Raw genomic sequence first — 15825 nt, forward strand, 5'->3', positions numbered from 1 at the left:
CTTGAAAATTTTAAAAATTCATTTAAAAGTAAAATATAATTATTGTGAAGTGAACAAAGACATTAATGCACAGATTGCTAATGGGGCTAACAATCCATGTAAATTACCCAGAAGACACCAGAAGACATAAATAAATTTTAATATACAAAAGATAGCCCTTACTTTCTTAGTTATGTGGTAGAAATGGTGAAAAATAATATAAAATCTGCCGATAATCTCACATAACATGTCAAATATAATTGAATCTTGTACCTTTTTAATTTTTTTTTTCAATCTTTGTATATTTTTCTCAAAATTGATTTTCTTGAATTTTTTTTTGGCTTATCTGGATGCTAGTCCAACTAATTGTACTTTGCGACGAGATATTGTGCTATTTTCGTGTCTGGGCAATATCTCGCCTCTACAGCGAGATTCTGCCCCAAAACGAAAATATCTCAGAATCAAGCTTTGGCACGTCAATATATTTTACTAATCTGGATGCATGTAGCTTTAAGCAGTTGCTAGTAGTACATGGATGGTGCTTTCCAGTACTGTATCATGGATTTATATTATTGTAATTAAGGCCTGTGACTGTATGAACACTCCATCAAACTGAGCCTGCAACATTTTCAATTTTGCCGTTCTGGGTACTCTCCTATTTTATAAATTAGATTGTGTTCCACAAGTTTAGCAGAGCTCATTATGTTTAAACATAAAATTTTTTGCTTACATGTAAAATTAAGGCAAATACAAAAAGTCAGAGGCTTTAATTAAACCACGGCTTTCAATGTAAATAAAGCCATCTTTAAACATTGGAAATAAAATAATGCGTCAATACCCTGCTGGCCGTACCGTGTTACGTATTCGAACTCTCTTCCGGTAAATGACGTGCAGACGGGAAATATCATTATCCTTCAATCTAACAAAAGATTTAATTGGACAGAATTTCTGCAATTAACCAATCAAAAATCTACATTTATCGCAACGTTGGCAGTGTTTGGAACATGGCTGAAGGTGGAAATTTGGTTTCTGTAGACTTTGAAGTCTTTGGAAAAGTTCAAGGTTTGTGTAACAAATTAAATATTATGGTGTATGGAATACGTTTTTAGTCGAAATTAATTTCTCAGGAAATGAAATTAATATGAAAAAGGCAAAGCCTCAAAGCGATCTCGATGTACTTTTAACGTGAAATAGTATGAAATAATCGCTCATTTTTATTTCAAATGCACTGACGAGTGCCGCTGTGCGTGTGACGTTACACGTATTGTGTTAAATATGGCTCCGCCCCTGTCGTTAAATGAATAACGAGTTTTGAAAACGTTGGTAAAACTTTGTTTATTTTATTTCACTCTATAATTTTTCAAGCGAAATAAAGATTAGCCTGGAACCCCGTTGTATCGATCTAGTTATTTATAAATAACAACTGCAATTAAATAAATTTAACCTACCTTAATCTTTATTTTTTATCATTTATTTTGATCCTTTTCTGATAATATTTGCATGGCAAACATTACTGATACATAGTCTTTAGCTTGGAATATACGGATATTTGATGCCATGTCAAACAGATTGAAGAATTAGGTCACGCCATTATATCGATGCATTGTGAGAATTACTCAGCAAGTCAAAGTATGGAAAGCCTAAACCGTCGTTATGCAACATTTTTAGTCAATTAGAAACAAAGATGTCTGTCTTAAAAATTTCAACATAAATTTTTGAACTTTTAACAGTTTGTAACAGTCTGTAACAAGAACACATTATTTACAAGTCTATTTCTGCTGTCTATTTAATTATCTTTTGGCAGGCAGTGAGGGCATCTGAACTCACTTTTACGTCTTAACACTCGCACTGTGCTGCAAAATTTTAAATGAGTCCAGTGGGAACAGTGGTCACATTTTCCCCATGAAACAATAGTGACAAACGGGTGTTTATGTAAGTCTGCTGGCTCCCACCTATTACATACACAGCACCTCTCATCATCTGTTGTTTCATCTTCAGTTTCATCAGCATCTTCTGCCTTCAAATTGATTGGACCACCACTTTTTACAAGACCAGATGTGCTTGGTTTTGGCTCACTAGTACTAAGCTGGTTCTTGTGCTTGGTACTACTGGTATTCTGCTTGACTCAGGGTTCTCACTAGGACTTTAAAACATGGAGTCCATGGACTCCCAACCCTGAAAAAGTTGGAGTCCAAAAGCGCGTCGCAATTAATATGTTTACAGATTAGTCATTCAATGCTCACAATAGCATTGCTGATATTTTGAATCTTCAAGAGACTTCCAAAGTTTATAGTTATTCAAAAGAAACTCTGAACTACATAGTATAATTATTGTTTTGTTGTTGATATTTATTATGAAATTATTTCATTATAATGCATAAACACATGGAAATCGTTTTTTTTTTTTTCACTTTTATACCAAATCAAATTTTATTCTGGTTAAATAAGTCCACTCTAAAGACAAAAAGTTTATATTTGTAAAAAAAAAACGTAAATGTATATAGGCAGCGTTTAGCGGAATGAATAGGAAAATCGTGTACAGCTTCAAACAGTGTGTAAGAGATTCATCCGATCGACAATTATTTTAGCAAATATCTTCAAAAGGGGGCAAATTGAAGATCGATATTTAAAGATTTAATGTTGATTAAATAATAAAGGAACAATTCATTCGCATGTTTGGCTTGGAAACCGAGAATTTTTGCGAAATTTTAGGGTTTCTGGCGAACGTGAAATCGCCGATGTTCGGGATCAATTTTTGGATAGAATTTAAATATCAAAGAAAAGCGTATGTGTATTTTGGTTTGTTGTTCTGGCATTTCGGCACAATATCTTAAATTCTTAATAGTCTTATCGAAAGTTTTTGCAAGAATAAAACTAAAGCAAAATTGTGCCTAGAAAATGCCGAAAATATTTGACAATCATTCAAAATTACATTCATTTGTAATTTGAGAAAACAGGCGTAAATAGTCGATAAATTTATCCTTTTGTTGGTAAAATTTGCTAATTTCCAATCAACTGTTGATCAAAGATATAAAATTATCACCTCGTGTTATATCTGGTAATTACATGTAGTGTACAGCGCGTGTATACATTAGTCTGATCACTATTGCGTGATAATGATCGTAAGCGTTATCGCTGATTGGCTAATCGCTTCACGGGTCGATGTTCATAGGACCGCCTACCTATAGACTGACACGCGCTGACGCATTTGTGTATTTCTGGTTGTAAACAATCGGTAATGTTTATGCGTCCCCAGGCAAAATTAAGCGTACGTGGAATCCTTGCTCTGAAATATTTGCGTCCAGCTGTAATAAACATGCGTACCGGGACGCCGAAATAAGCGTCCCCGAGAACCCTGTTGACTGACGCATTTGTCAAAATTTCAATGTTCTTGTCAAGTAACAGATTACCAGAAACCTTAAATGGGGGTACAAACTTTCTTTGTTTTGGCTTTACAGCCTTTTTAATTGTTCTTACTGAGAAGAAAGTGGTGGCAGGAGACTTATTTTGTGATTCAACAGAGGTAGTGACAATATTGGTGGAAGTTGTTTCATCCTCAGACTCCTTGACATTATCCTCAGACTCTTTATAAATAATTGATGGAGCTACTTGTGAGTCAGCAATATTTGTTTTATTAAAGGGAAATATGCCAGTACGTCTGAAAGCAGAGATGAGGTTTTCTGGTGTAAGAGCTTTAAGATATGGTTTAGATGTGAGCTGGGCAATGTCATACTTGGTTATATTTATTCCAGGATTAAGTTTCAAATATTTCTGACATTCGTGGTTGTACATTTTTTTAAAGGGTCCAAATATGCCAACATCTAGAGGTTGTGTTAGATGGCTGGAATGAGGAGGCAACACAAATAAAATAATATGTTCTTTGGCCCATTCAGCTAAAGTTAATGAAATGTGTGATCTGTGGCCATCATATAACAGGAGGGTAGGTGTGTCAGAATCAGTTGTTGCTGCATAGGAAATGAAATGTTTTGTCAGGTAATTCAAAAAAAACATCAGAGTTTGACCAACCAGTTTTCGACATCTCTCCTGCTGACCCTGGACATGACCCTTTCAGAAAATCTTCATTCCACCTCTGACCCGGAAATACATAATAAGGTGGTATACTTTGACCTAATGCATTTCCAGCAGCTATCAATGTGATTGTTGACGATCTAGCAGATGTAATATTTTGGGCTGTAGTATCTTTCTTACAAATTACTTTGGGAGGTGAATGTTCTGTATTTACACCGGTTTCATCTATATTAAAAATCTTGTTTGGTTTATCTTTAATATTGTTTGATATTAAGACTGTTTCAAGCTCTTCATAATATTTGTTAAGTGTTTCTCTTGAAGCTGATTTTGCCCTAGCAATGGATAATTTTTGTGCCTTTACAGTCTTAAGATCTGGCCATCTTTTGGTGAACCCATAAAACCAATTATCACTCAGTGACTTGTCAGCCCTTACAACTTTGCCCAAAGAATCTGCATAGTCCTTTGCCAAGTACTGAAGTGACATCTTGTTGTAGCCATATCCAATTTCAGCCATGTAGGTTATATGGTTGTACAACTTCTGCTCCTCTTCCTGAGTGAAAATGGTCTCATGGCCAACTCTAGCAGTAGCTTTAACCCTGCCACTTATCCTGTCCCGCAATGTAGTTGGAGGTACAGAATACATCTTTGCAGCCCTATATGCAGAAATACCCTTCTGAGTGGCTTCAAATGCTCTCTGGAGATTAGATCTGTCATACAACAGACGTCTCTTCTTGACTTCAGGTTCCTAAAAATAGAAACAAGCATGAATGTTAATCTGTATCAACTCATGCTGTCTAATAAAGCTTTTTAAAGCAAAGCACAAGATGGAAAAGATGACAGAAACGGCTTTCCATAGTTTTATTTTTTGACAGGTGCACTCACGTGACTTATCAATGGTTGACATTTGCAGACGAACTTTGAAACAATTGCTGATATGAGTATTTTTTAACTTTTTATGCATGAAATATTTAAAATATATATGAAATTTAGGTTAAAATGTTACAGAAAATTACTTACCACTACTCGAAACATGTTTTTGATGATTTTTACGGCAGAAAACGAAAGCGAAAGTATGACGTGACACTGTTGTAAATGTAAACAGTCAGTAGGTGGCGCACTTTGCAAAATATCGCGAGATTTGTAAATAGATCGATACAATGAATAGCACGATACAATGGGGTTCCACTATATTAAAAGTGAAATAAATGTAAAACTTAAAACGTTTGCGACATTAAAATAGCGTACTTGATTTGTTTGTTTTGCACGTGCTGTTTGGCGCTACATTGTGACGTCACGTAAACAATACTTTAAACGTATGTACAGCGTTAACGACTGAATAAAAGATATTGGTGTTCGGATTCATTTTCTTAGTTAGACCATTTCTTAAGACTTTCATTCTAGATAGTTTTCACAACAAAATTCGACAAAAAATTGTTTTAATTTATCAGATTTTTCAAACAAAATGGCGCCTTTAATTTTCATTTTACAGTTCGATATTTTATCGACAGCTTCCGTTATTCTGGTTTCCTGTCCAATTATGGTTCCCATTGACGTGCGCGGGTGACCAGTCTACACATCCGTTTTCAGTCAGAATTCCTCAGTTTTTATCGTTATCTTTAAATTCGAAAGGTTGCGATGTGTCCAATTCGGTACTTCGAACGAAAGTTTTCAAAACCATCACTTAGCAGGTACTCGCGTTACCGTAAAGCTCGCTATGCAAGCAGGCCCTTCGGGCCAGCTCGTCGAGCTCGCTATAAAAGGTATGAAAATAGTTTTGGGGAATTTTCACGTCCAGTGGCAGTTGTAAGATTTTTCAAATAGAATTGAAAGACCCTGGTCAGGATGCACACACACTTGCAGTGTGGAGCTCAAAACGCCTTAATATCCAAATAAAATGTATATTTGTCAATCACAGCACACAACTGATCAATATATATAAAAAACTTACTATAAACCGTTTTGAGAACAAGATCTAACACACAAGATAAAAGTGTTTGTCGAAATAAATCCGCACACCTACCATCAAAATCACCATATATTTTATTCCATTTCCAATTTTTCCAATATTTTCACAATCATAATCCCTTTGTCCATTGACACAGAAGATATTATTCCATGATGGTCAATTTTAAACTTCAACATCAAAATAAACAACGTAACAGGTGAAATGAACATCAAGAATATTGCCGTTTTACTCCTTTTACAAAGTCTTTCGACAAATTCAAACTGGTTCCCCAGCTTTGCCATATGCAAATGCGCCTCGCTTTGAAGATGGGAACCAACATATTACCGAATGGCTCTGACTATAGCTGACTGGTTCTCATCTTCAAAGCACAGTGCATTTGCATATGGCAAAACTGGGGAGCCGGTTTTAGTTTTTTTACCTATTTATGAACAAATGTAAAAAATAAATACCTTTTAACAAAAGAAGTAAACTGCTCCCGAAAAATCATGATTAAATCCTTTACAGTCCAAAATTTTACCAAATGAGAGCCCTGTCTTTTATTCAATTTAATTCATTATACATCTGATAAACAAATGACCATCACACAGTGAATCAGTTCGTTAATTTTATTTCATGTAGCATCAGGTAGCTATCATTAGAGCATTTATTCTCTTTTTATCTTATTTTAATCTTTTATTCATACCTAAAAAAAAAGAATAAATGCACATGGACTGTGGTTTTAAAAAAACAAAATGTGTATTATGTTCCGTTTCAGGTGTTTTCTTCAGAAGAGTAAGTACAGAAGTACATTATGGTCAGATACACATCAGTCTAGTGATTGCCAAAGTGTGTATCCAGGATTTCTAAAATTGGTTTCCATTGGCTAACTTTTTTATTTACTATAAGTATTTAAAAAGAAACTGAAGGAAATCCTCTCCTATACAGAAACAGTTTTTTACATAATTATTTAAAATAAACCTAAAGTTATATACAAATGTAAGTCACTACTCTTATGGAGAACAAACAGCATCCTTATAAATTTGTTAACATCTTTTATTATTTACTGACATTTAACCTTCTAATGGTACATGTAGATTGGCACACAGAAATAAAGAGAAGTAATTAATGTAATTGATTTTCTTGTGTATGTTGTCATTTTTTAATAAAATTTAACTTGGCAAAGTAAGTGTTTCACTAAACTTTTCAATTATTGGCACTTTTACCCTTCATATTTTGATTGCCATACAGCCCTAGGTTAGTATAAAAAAGTCATACAGTTTTCTGTACAATGACAAAGAGTTTATTGATTCAAGGCCTCTAGCCCAAAACAACATATACATATCAACACATTTACATACATGATATGTTAGTCTAATAAATATGCCCTTCCTAAATACATATTATTTTAAACTATAAAGACTATTTTGCCGCAAGTTTATCAGTTATTAAACAGCCACCATATGTTAACAAGAACATTACTGGACACATAAATCCTGCACTTTTGTTTATTTTGTCATATCCAAAAATGTGCCTAAGAACAACCAGAGTGATCATTAAAATATTTCATACACTAATCCTAAATCTGCTTGATTTAAAAGTGATTAACCTTTTGAAGTTTTTCAGTACATTGTATATAGCCAGGCCAGTTAGAACAGCCTTTCCACTGTTCATACCTTAAAGGCACATGATGCCTCAGAAAAAAATCATTCTTTTGAAAGAGTAAATATGAAATTTAAATTTTACAATGTTTAAATAATCTTTTAAGAGCATAATAGATGTTCTTTCACCTCAAGAAAGTAGCACTGAATATGTAATTATTTGTCATAAAAGTAGCAAAATGTAAACAAAGTAGTATTTTGATTTCCATGCAAAATGGCAAATCACTATAACTGTACTAATTGCCAAAAGGCAACAGAAGCAAAAGGTGGTTTAGGTAATTGGGCAATTAGTAACTTTTTGGAAACAAATTAATATAAGACCAAAAACAAAAAAGCTTTTTGAAAATAAAAAAATGGGCCTTTAACTTAAGATTTTGGTATTGAAATTCTTTGAAAGTTTGAAAAGACTGTTCCACAGTCATAGCTGGGCAAATCTATTATAAAAATTCAGCAGGAGAAAAGTTACAGTTATCTGACATCTCTAGTATGTCCATGTGTATAATAAGTTTACTAATTGAACATTGAATATATTCAGCTGTTGCTGAAATTCTAATTCTTTTATTAAGTTGCATATCTTTAATACCACTGCTTCACTGTCTTGAATAACATACTTTGTTAATCAGAGACTGTTGAACTATCTGACCAAAGAATGTGCGTAGTTGCTGCCTTGAGTTACTTTTGTATCGTAATAATTTAAGTTTTAAAGAACTTACAAAATATTACATTCTTCGTGAGACATTTGTGTGTGTGTGTGTGTGTGTAATTATTACATGGAATATTTATTATTAGATAGATCATTTCAGTTAATTCTCTTTAACACATTTAACAATGCTGATATTAATCTTGATATCATGGCAATTATAGAAAATAACAAATCTTTATTGGACATCATCAAAGAACATGGTTTGCATTGAGTGGGTAATTTTTCAGCACTTTACAATGTAATCATAACTTCAATCTGACTAAAGTTCAAATATACTTATTTCGATTTATGTAGATTTGATGACAACATTATGTGTTTTGCCTTCTTTATAATTCGGGTTCCGGAGAAAGCTATTTTTAGCTCGACTATTCGATAAGAATAAGTAGAGCTATTGCAGTCACCCGAGCGTCGGCGTCGGCGTAACCACTTATGTTAAAGTTTTTAGCTCGACTATTCGATAAGAATAAGTAGAGCTATTGCAGTCACCCGAGCGTCGGCGTCGGCGTAACCACTTATGTTAAAGTTTTTGTAATAGTTCAAATATTTTCAAAGTCCATTGACATATGGCTTTGAAACTTTGCACACTTGTTCACCATCATGACCCCAACCTGTAGACAGGAGGAGGTAACTCTATCAAGCATTTTGACAGAATTATGCCCCTTTTTCGACTTAGAATTTACATTAAAGTTTTTGTAATAGTTCAAATATTTTCAAAGTCCATTGACATATGGCTTTGAAACTTTGCACACTTGTTCACCATCATGACCCCAACCTGTAGACAGGAGGAGGTAAACTCTATCAAGCATTTTGACAGAATTATGCCCCTTTTTCGACTTAGAATTTACGTTAAAGTTTTTGTAATAGTTCAAATATTTTCAAAGTCCATTACATATGGCTTTGAAACTTTGCACACTTGTTCACCATCATGACCCCAACCTGTAAACAGGAGGAGGTAACTCTATCAAGCATTTTGACAGAATTATGCCCCTTTTTCGACTTAAATTTACGTTAAAGTTTTTGTAATAGTTCAAATATTTTCAAAGTCCATTGACATATGGCTTTGAAACTTTGCACACTTTGTTCACCATCATGACCCCAACCTGTAACAGGAGGAGGTAACTCTATCAAGCATTTTGACAGAATTATGCCCCTTTTTCGACTTAGAATTTACGTTAAAGTTTTTTTGTAATAGTTCAAATATTTTCAAAGTCCATTGACATATGGCTTTGAAACTTTGCACACTTGTTCACCATCATGACCCCAACCTGTAAACAGGAGGAGGTAACTCTATCAAGCATTTTTTTGACTAATTCAAGAATTATGCCCTTTTTTCGACTTAGAATTTACGTTAAAGCTTCTTTTGTAATAGTTCAAATATTTTCAAAGTCCATTGACATATGGCTTTGAAAACTTGCACACTTGTTCACCATCATGACCCCAACCTGTAGACAGGAAAGAGGTAACTCTATCAAGCATTTTGACAGAATTATGCCCCTTTTTCGACTTAGAATTTACGTTAAATTTTTTATAGTTCAAAATATTTTCAAAGTCCATTGACATATGGCTTTGAAACTTTGCACACTTTTGTTCACCATCATGACCCCAACCTGTAGACAGGAGGAGGTAACTCTATCAAGCATTTTGACAGAATTTATGCCTCTTTTTCGACCTTAGAATTTATGTATAAAGTTTTTGTAATAGTTCATTATATGTTTCAAAGTCCATTGACATATGGCTTTGAAACTTTGCACACTTGTTTTTTCAAACATCATGACCCCAACCTGTAAACAGGAGGAGATAAACTCTATCAAGCATTTTGACAGAATTATGCCCCTTTTTCGACTTAGAATTTTATGTTAAAGTTTTTGTAATTAGTTCAAATATTTTCAAAAGTCCATGTGACATAGGGTTTTGAAAATTTTGCACACTTTGTTAAATAAAAAAAACAAAAACAAACAAAAATAACATTTTTCATTGGGACCCAACCTGTAAACAGGAGAGTAACTGTATTTCAAACCATTTTGACAGAATTATGCCCCCCTTTTCGACTTAGAATTTTGTTAAAGTTTTTGGTAATAGGGTTCAAATATTTTCAAAAAGTCCAGTTGACAATATGGCTTTGGGAAAAACTTTGCACACTTGTTCCCATCATGACCCCAATTGTTAAACAGGAGGAGGTAACTGTATCAAGCATTTTTTTTACTATCAAGCACTAAGAATAGTCGAGCGTTGCTGTCCTACTGACAGCTCTTGTTAGCCATGCAATCAAACCGGTTTTTACATAGGCATAAAAAGAAGTATCAAATTACCATTATACACCGAAGTTAACAAATCATTGGTTTTTGTTTGAAAAAAAACGTTTGAAGTAATTTTTAACAAATATTTGAAAGAGTAAATTTTTAATGGGTAATATGTCGGCTATATGGACAACGCGAAATCATGAAAATTACCCGCTCAGTATTGGTTTTCCCATGTTGCTTTCAAAATAATGAAAGCTCACAGATGATTGGCTGTGTGAATAGTCACCAGAAATAATTTCGTATATGGTCACTGTTAGATCTAAAAGTGGAGCGTTATTTAGAGCTGATTTTAATCAGATTGATCATAACTTATACATGTTTGCGTGATTTTTTTTAAATTTCATGTAGTTTAGCATTTTTAAGCCATTAGTGCTTTTTACATTGTTATCCTTAGAAAATGTTATATCTGAATAGTTTTATTTTTAACCCTTCACCTGTTGAATTTCTGAAAATTAAATTGACTTGCCACCTGGCATTCTTTAGACCATCCTTTTTATATGCCCGAAAGGGCATATTATGTTATACCCCCTGGCGTCTGTCTGTCTGTCTGTCCGTCCGTCCGTTAGCAATTTGGTTTCCGGAGCATAACTTATGTTCCATTTGGCCCACAATGTTCAAACTTCATAGGATGATTGTCCATATTGGGTAGAAGACCCCTATTGATTTTGGGGTCAAAAGGTTAAAGGTCACTATAACCGTAAAACAGAAAACAGTTTATGGTGCATAACTTAAGTTCCATTTGACCCACAATGTTCAAACTTCATAGGATGATTGTCCATATTGGGTAGAAAACGCCTATTGAATTAAGGGTCACAAGGTTAAAGGTCAAGGTCACTATTATCTTGATACTGAAAACACTTTCCGGAGCATAATTTCCAATTGGCCCACAATGTTCAAGCTTCATAGGATGATTGTCCATATTGGGTAGAAGACCCTTATTGATTTGGGTTCAAAAGGTCAAAGGTCAAGGTCACTATTAGCTTGATACTGAAAACAGTTTCCGAAGCATAACTTAAGTTCCATTCGACACACAATGTTCAAACTTCATAGGATGATTGTCCATATTGGGTAGAAGACCTTTATTGGTTTTGGGGTCACTAGGTCAAAGGTCAAGGTCACAATTACATTAAAACCAAAAACAGTTTCCGGAGCATAACGTAAGTTCCATTTGGCCCACTATATTCAAACTTTGTAGGATGATTGTCCATATTGCGTAGAAGACCCCTATTGATTTTGGGGTCACAAGGTCAAAGGTCAAAGTCACTTTTACCTTAATACTGAAAACGGTTTCCAGAGCATAATTAAAGTTTCAATTGGCCCACAATGTTCAAACTTCTTAGGATGATTGTCCATATAAGGTAGAAGACCCCTATTGATTTTGAGGTCACAAGGTCAAAGGTTGAGGTCATTATTAATAACTTAAGTATTAATCAACCTACAGCTGTAAAATTTTATAGGATGAACAGCTAATTCCCATGTCTTACAAATGCTTCATACTACTTAAAAAAAACACTTTCGGGCATATAATGCTCCGCCTAGCGGTGCTCTTGTTATCAATTCTGGGCATATCGTGATGGAAATTTAAAGTAAATTGACCTGGCCTAAATGGTTGCAAAGACTAGACTTATTTAGTTCCAGCAGGTTACGGGTTAATAAAACATATTGTCTCAAAGCAATTTAGCTTTTAAACCTTGTGTATTATTACACATATAATTCTTAGAAAAATAAGGAGACATTAGAGCTTGGGTATCACAGTTTGATAAAAAAAAAGCGGTTTAATCTGTATAATTTTATTATAATAATATTTATTATATTATTATAATCTTATTATTAATAAATTATATACGGTAGGTAGTGAAAAGTAATGAATCTCTATGAGTGAAATTATCTCTCTGAGAGAAACTCATTTCTTTATTATTAAAACTGGTTTAATTGTTCTGTTTAATTCAAGCATTTTTTATGTATAAATCATATAAGGTTTTTGATTGAGGCATCATGATTATTTTCCTATTTAAATGCAAAAGCTTCTACGCACTAGATAATTATATGTGTATGAGTTAACAGTGAAGTTTTTTTTAAACATGCTTTAATGTTGCAATATTCTGATTTTGTATTGTTATTGCACTCATCTTAATGTTTTCAGTTTGTTTATGATTATCAACATAATGTAACTAAATAATTTAGCTTATTTATAGACAACAAATGTACCTATAGAATTTTAACTTAATTATATATATAGACAGGCCACTCTATCTTATATATCTTATATATTATCTATTGAAAAAAATGATTCCTAATTAGACAAATTAGTTACATGATTGTATGACCTAAGAATATTTTAGTTTCTTCTAAATGTTTTGTTTACCTACTCTTTAACATTTTCCAGTTTGCACTATTAGAAACAGAAATGTTAGTTTGTCTATTTGTCCTTTCATTGGCACATGAGACATTTGGTCTATGTATTGCTTTATTTGTAAACTTAATACTTATAACTCAATTATGCAAATTTTATTATTTTAGTTCATAAATAGCCCTATATAGTCAACTGAAATCATGTGCCATTATTTTTGCACACCTATTTATTGCATTATTATTTTATAATATCATTTCAGTACACACAAAAGAAAGCTAAAGAGTTACACATTGTTGGTTGGGTTATGAATACACATCGTGGTACAGTTCTTTGGGACAACTGAAAGGGTTTTCTACAGGGGCTTTTAAAAACTATGTAAGTTTTTTTATTTCCCATTTTCTTTTTTTTTTTCTTTTTTTTTTGATGCCAAAATTAATAAAAATTTAAAAGAAGAAATTTCCTTCACAGGTTTTGAAACTTTTTATTTTTTGGGAAAGTTATTTTGGGGCCATAAATGAAAATTTTTATAAATTTTTAATAAAACAATAAAAAAAGTACGAGGGGAAAAAGGTGAAAAAGGGTCAGAGCAATTTAAAATTTTTTTTTAAAAACCTAAAATTTTTTGGGTATTCACAACCTTTTTCAAAGTTTTAAAATTAATTTTTTGAAGGGCGCCCCTTGTAAGAAATTTATGGATTACAAAGACTTTCTTATTTTTTGGCAAAATTGGGAAGTATTTAGTTGTTTTTTATCTAAAATTAATTTCAACAAAACCTGACTTTTTACTAGTGCGAGTAGATTTTAAGAATGTGAAAGTTCCGATAAGTTTTTGGAGAGACGCGGCAAAATATTCAAGGGTTTTTTAAATATTCGGAAAGACATTGGTTATCAAAAAAGGGAAGCCCAACTCAAGAATAGACAAGGCAGAGTTTAAAAGATAAAAAAAACTATAGATAAAACTACTTACAAATTTTACTAAAAAAAACCTTTAAAACCCCCCTTTGTCTCCTATACTCGACTTTTTGTGATAAATCTTTTAAATTGTGTTTTAATTTTAAGAAATTTTTAAAATTTAATTTTCATTTTTTTGGTTAGAAAAGTCAGACTAAAGACAACAAAGAGTTGTCCCCTTTTGGTTTTTTGGTACATTAAATGATTGGCGTTCCCCACTTTGGATCCTTGTATTGTATGCTTAAATTCTACTAAATTTCCCAAAATGGGTTTTAATGGGTTTGATACGTAGGGGTCCAAAACAAAATATATTGTTGTAACGGCTCATCCAGATGATGAGTGTATGTTTTTTGCTCCCAAACGTATTCTGTCTACACTCAAAGAAGGGCATAGCGTAATATCTAGTAATGTCTGTCTAAGGGTGATTACGACAACCAAGGCGATGTTGTACGGAAAAAGGAACTCAATAGCAAGTTGTTCACGACTGAGGAAGTGATGCCAAATCATGTTACCATATTGATGATGTAAGCGATTTTAAGGATGGTCCAGAGAAATGAGTGGGACAATTGACGGTCTGTGTTGATCGGATTGTGTCAGTTATTAAAAGAGTAAATGCTGATAGTGGTTTAAACGTTTGATAAGCTCTGGGTGTTAGGCGGACATGCCAATCATATAGCTTTAAATCAAAGGCAGTTTGAGAAAATTTCACATGAGCAAAGAACTAACTACTGTGTCATTTTTTATGCTACAATACTCAAATATTGTTAGGAAAAATATCGTCATTTCTAATATACCTTTCAGCATGTATATTTAAAATTTGACAAACTGTTTGTAAGTTACCCCAGGGTGAGATAGTCAAGTCATGCGGGCGATGTCGGCCCACATCAAAGTCCAGATGGTATGGTTTTGAAAACTCTATATCGTATTCTCACGTTACATGTATGTAAATACTCCTAAACAGAGTTGACATAAAAATGGCAGCGATACTTGAGGAATGGAATGAAAAAATACAGAGAGCAAATTATGTTGAAAACTTTATATGTTATCGTAAAAGGATTGAAAGAATGATTGTGATAAATGTTTAAATGTTCTAATTTTTATTATTTGATTTCTATATTGATTATTCACCTGATGTGCTGATATGAAATCATGATTGATTGTAAAACTGCAATTAAATTTAATAAAATGAATCTACCCTGATTTAAAATTTGGAATTGATAAATAAAGAATAAAGGAGATTTCTAGTTCAAAATAGAAAAGCATGTCAACACTTAACACCAAGTTTTCTGTCCTGTTGACACCAAAGCTCAAGTCCTGTCTATATAATGGTGGCTGCAGTAGCTGTAAACTTGCGGTAATAAACAAGATAATTTAATCATTATCAGATTGGGTACATGTAATGTGTTTTCTTTAAAGGTTCTGTAAAATAATCAACTTGAAATGGTTTCAAGATTTTAAAAAGTCCCTTTGATTAGTTTCTGAGGGAGGCGAGTGTTGTGTTAAGATGCACACTTACCTTTTTCTGTATACCCTCTGACTTCTTGACTAACTGTGTCACGTTGTTGTATTCTTCCACACATTGGTCAATAGCGTTTTGTTAAGTTGGTGGTTGAAAGTTTTGAAAAATCCCATGTTTGGACCAGGATTTTTTTCGCATGCATGATTTAGGGCGCCTTTGTTTTACAAAATTTGAAAATGTTTTATAATAAGAATAAGTAAACTGATATATAAAGTTCAGTGAAAGGAAAGTTTACTTTGTATATTTGGCCCAATATTTTTTACCTCAGGACCAATCACCATGTTTGTCCAATTAAAATTATTCAAAATTATACTATATTTCAAGGTTTTGTTTCCTTGTAAAAAAAAAAAATTGTTTTTAAATAAAGTTTTGTAATACATGTATAATAA

General features: G+C 33.0%; 2 protein-coding genes and 1 pseudogene across 2 annotated transcripts; 2 read left to right on the plus strand and 1 right to left on the minus strand.

Annotated features, from left to right (window-relative positions):
• Positions 1 to 815: 815 nt before the first annotated feature.
• On the plus strand, positions 816 to 13309 carry LOC132732806 (acylphosphatase-1-like). The gene is made up of 3 exons (XM_060719314.1): positions 816 to 1041; positions 6728 to 6744; positions 13226 to 13309. The coding sequence occupies exons 1-3, from the start codon at positions 984 to 986 to the stop codon at positions 13307 to 13309; spliced, it is 159 nt and encodes a 52-aa protein (XP_060575297.1). The 5' UTR covers positions 816 to 983.
• LOC132732808 (uncharacterized) lies at positions 3934 to 5163 on the minus strand. Its single transcript, XM_060719316.1, has 2 exons — positions 5025 to 5163; positions 3934 to 4752 (listed from the first exon to the last, which is right to left on the minus strand). The coding sequence occupies exons 1-2, from the start codon at positions 5037 to 5039 to the stop codon at positions 3934 to 3936; spliced, it is 834 nt and encodes a 277-aa protein (XP_060575299.1). The 5' UTR covers positions 5040 to 5163.
• A 348-nt stretch (positions 13310 to 13657) lies between the features above and the next one.
• Positions 13658 to 14884, plus strand: LOC132732807 (uncharacterized; annotated as a pseudogene).
• Positions 14885 to 15825: the final 941 nt, after the last annotated feature.

The sequence above is a fragment of the Ruditapes philippinarum genome, unplaced genomic scaffold (assembly GCF_026571515.1).
Source record: "Ruditapes philippinarum isolate M1 unplaced genomic scaffold, ASM2657151v2 ctg14048_1_1_1_1, whole genome shotgun sequence".
NCBI classification, from domain to species: domain Eukaryota; kingdom Metazoa; phylum Mollusca; class Bivalvia; order Venerida; family Veneridae; genus Ruditapes; species Ruditapes philippinarum.